We start from the raw sequence: 4,019 nt of genomic DNA, 5'->3' as shown, positions 1-4,019 counted from the left end.
TTTTTGAGACAGAGTTTCTCTATGTAGCCCTGGCTATCCTGGAACTCACTTTGTAGACCAGTCTGGCCTCGAACTCAGAAATCCGCCTGCCTCTGCCTCACAAGTACTGGGATTAAAGGCATGCGCCACCACCGCCTGGCTCCTATAAACCTCTTAAAGCATTAAACCTCTTGAAAATGGTAAGAAAGCATAGTGGGCATTGCTATCAATGCAATCTGAGCTCAATAGCTCATAACCACAGAATGGCCAAACGTGCTCAGAAGAACTGATTACCTGGCAAGGAGTAAAGGTGGTGAGTGATTTGGTAAGGACAGGGCTGCCAATCCTGGCCACCGCAGTGGATTTCTGTGGTCCAAAATAAATAAATGATCCTGGAAAGAGAAACAGAAACAAATTTAAAGTCACATAGATAGTTGCCATTTCTGGTGTACACTAAGTACTTTGCCTGTTGGCCTTACTCAACTGTCATTCAGGTAAAGAAAATCACATTTTCACATATTCATCATTAGGCTCTGTAAATAACCAGAGAATTTCACATGTAAGTCATTAAATATCTAAAATAAAATTTAATTGATAAACAATAAACTCTGCATCCAAATCACCTAAACAAACATTTATTATTGCTTTGACTCCTGTCATAGAGTTTGAAATCATATTAAATCAAATCAAATGAGACTTGTAAGCTTACAATTAGATATTCAATGTGCCCTTAGGAAATTCTCTTGGGAGTTTTATTTTTAAGTCTCTTTAAAATGCACTGAAGGAGATGAGCCTATGTGATGAGTCTGATTCCTCCTGGGGCTTACATGTTTGACATTGTTGTCTGTGCTGGAGGGGATGAGAGCTTAATTAAAGATCTAATCTGAACATTAACAAACTAACTGCCTTTAGAGTTTAACTGACGTGGATGTACTCAGAGCAAGTACACAGGAGATAGCATCCTTTAGCAGCACAGAAGATCACACACTGAGCTGTATCAGTGGTGGCTTTCTTGAATGTTGAAAACTTAAAAGGAAAGCTATGGCAAACAATGTCAGTGTCTGATCCTGCCCTTTGATAATCACAAATTGACAAAGGGTCTTTAAGCAACATATAAAGCCAACTGTTTAAAACACCTAGTTCTGACAGTAGTTTTCCAGAATGCAGGTCACTTTTGACTGTATTAAAAAAAGGGAGGGGAATCTCATAATCCAAATATACTATTTGATAGAATCCTGAATGCGTTTATGCAAACAGCCCTATCACCTCACCTTTTGCAGATCATATACCTGTTTCAGGCAATATCTTGGAACTAAGACTGAACATGCTCTAAGAAGGGAGGGCCAGGCTCTTCATGAACATAAGTGAAAATCATTGGCAAATATATATGTGGCGAAATACACGAGAAAAGGGTAAATGAAACAAAAGCAACCCAAACAAGTTTGGCTCTGGAATGGCTACTGACTGTAATGTGTGCAAATCATTCTCTACAATATACCAAAAGGATGGTCTGATGATCACATGACTATCATAGGAAAAGCTGAAAAGCTCATCTGACAAACTTTAACACACATATATGTCTGTTAAAAAATGAGTACATTGTGAGTCAAAAGGGATATTACAGCAAAAATTCTACATATCAAGAATTTACTATATCAGTCAACAATGAACTAGCTTTACTGTAATAGCCAATAGTTTTCCCCCCTAATACCTATCAATGTTCAATCAACCTGTTTCCAAAGACTGTAATAAAATCTACCAATATTTGTGTTTGGCATGTTTCTTTCTAAGTCTCAGAGTAGAAGGATGATGTTCAGTGAGCATAAAAGTGATCTGGACCCCCAACTGTGGGATGACAATATTAATGCAATTCTAAGGTATGTGTCTACACAGAAATATAAACAAAAGAACTAGAGAAAAAGCTGTTATGTGAGCCTGGGAGTATCACAGAGTATTTTCAGAACATTGAAGGTAGTTATGGTTTCTTGATTTTATGAGGATATGTAAAAGTTGTAATGATGTTTTACAGTATATACTCTATAATATTTCCAGGTTTTATAGATAGTGATAAATCCTTTCCCTCTGTTCCCAAAAAGAAGATGGGACTATTTTCCTTTCTGTGTGCCTGACTTGGAATGCTTAAAGAATAGAAGCAAGCCTACTATGCAATCTATCATAAATGTTATCTCTCTTTTTACACCATCTCTATAACATTATTAAAAGGCACAGCAAAAAACTAGTGGTTATCTCAAGAATGCTCCTTTCAGGATATACTATTTTCTATTAATTATTAATTAGGTCAGGAGAAACTAAGGCAGGACAAAGCAAAGCTCCATTTAGTTGGCAAATAGCAACAGAAACACAGGGCTTTGATTTTGACATAAACAAAAATGCTTTTAAAAGAGGGAAGAAATGTCATACCTTGGCTTCTGCTCACTGTGTGACCAGCCTCAAGAAAAAGGTGCTCTCCATTGCTCAGCTCTCCCCCCACCTCCCAGTGGGAGTCTTCTGTGGGAAATGGTTCCCAGCCACAGAAACCAGACTCGAAGTCCCATGTAAGGAGACTCGCTGTGATATGTGGAGAAGGAAACACAGGTTTGTCATTGCAAGCAAAATTTTCACTTTTAAATGGAATACAAGACACTTAAAAGATCCTTACATGAATTAATATAACAAGGCAGTATATTCACTGCCCTCTTCTACCTGAAACCTGGATATGCTTTATTTTCCTGGGTTCTAAACATAGTTAAGCAGGTACAGTTATTGATAAAAAGTAAAAGTAACTCTTTAAAAGGGAGTCTATCCTGTTTATTGACAGAATCATAAAGTCCTATAAACTTGATATGGTTCCTTAGCCATTCCCAAAACGTTCTATGGTCATCCTCTGTGAGCTTAGTTGGCTGTAAACCACCTCATGCCACTTTTAAGCCTGGAGGTTAAGTGTAGAAATATTACATAAAATATTTATTTTATCTCAAAGATGTACTATAAAATTCTCAAGTCTTGGCTGCAGTCTAAGCCTTTCTACATGTTCCCAGGGGATCTCCCAGATCATAGAGCTACTTCCCCTAAAATAGACATCATCTACTATAAAGTAATAACATTTCTGGCTTGGTCCAGAACTGCTTCCATTTTATGCCTGTTGCCTGAGCATAATAACTAATAGCTCTCATTTTTTCCTCTTACTTTCCCTAATAGGGTCACATGTTGAATATTACCATTTGGGGACAATGAGTTACATATTGTTACCCAAAGGAATCAAGTCTCTATTGACTAAGTCTCTTAGATACCATAAATATTTCTACAACTCTTCAAAGTACATACAGTGTGTTGCAGAAGATGTTTCAGTCAATATGCTTGCTCGAGGACCTGCACTCAGACCCTAGCATCACGTATAAAATTAGGTGAGGCAGTATGCTCTTGTAATCCCAATACTGAGGTGTAAAGACGGAAGGATATGTGAGGTTGTTGGCCAACTAATTCAACCAAGCCAATAACATTTAGGTTCACCAAATATGAGTAGAGTAACAGCAAAAACCCAACAGAGTTCAGCCTCTTTTCCCTCCCTTACACATAAATATGTGTGCTCAAACACCACACAAATACACAAAAACAGAAGAAAGGAAAGGAATTACAAGTATCAAAACATCAAGGCGTTATTCTTGTGTTAAAGACTCTTGTCCAGAAGACCATTTCACAGAGAACAGTTAGAGATTCTTCATCTTGTGTCAGAGAAGCAGCAGAAGGGAAGACTCTGTAGTCACTTGGCTTTCTCTTTTCATTCCATAACTCCTGCCCCTTCTTGTGGGGTGGTACAATTTACATCCAAAGTGGCTCTTGTTCCTCAGATTACCTGTTCTGGGAATACTCTAATCAATCCGCTATGGGATTCTAAATCCAGCCCAATTGACAATGAAGATTAACAATCAAAGTTTCCATAAAAATATTTACATGAGAAAGTCAGTTTGACACATAGAAAAATCTCTCTCTCTCTCTCTCTCTCTCTCTCTCTCTCTCTCTCTCTCTCTCTCTCTCTCTCT

General features: G+C 37.8%; 1 protein-coding gene across 1 annotated transcript in view; it reads right to left on the bottom strand.

Annotated features, from left to right (window-relative positions):
- Positions 1–4,019, bottom strand: part of Malrd1 (MAM and LDL receptor class A domain containing 1) — a 658,259-nt gene that overhangs the window by 551,599 nt on the left and 102,641 nt on the right. Inside the window, exons 10-11 of the mRNA XM_021195116.1 lie at positions 2,401–2,547; positions 274–371 (exon numbers count right to left, since the gene is read on the bottom strand). Coding sequence (XP_021050775.1) covers positions 274–371; positions 2,401–2,547 — 245 coding nt within the window. The remainder of the gene's footprint in view (positions 1–273; positions 372–2,400; positions 2,548–4,019) is intronic.

This window comes from Mus pahari, chromosome 3 (assembly GCF_900095145.1).
Source record: "Mus pahari chromosome 3, PAHARI_EIJ_v1.1, whole genome shotgun sequence".
Classification (NCBI taxonomy): Eukaryota; Metazoa; Chordata; class Mammalia; order Rodentia; family Muridae; genus Mus; species Mus pahari.
The sequence above is the reverse complement of the archived record's forward strand: the minus strand, read 5'-3'. Positions and strand labels throughout refer to the sequence as shown.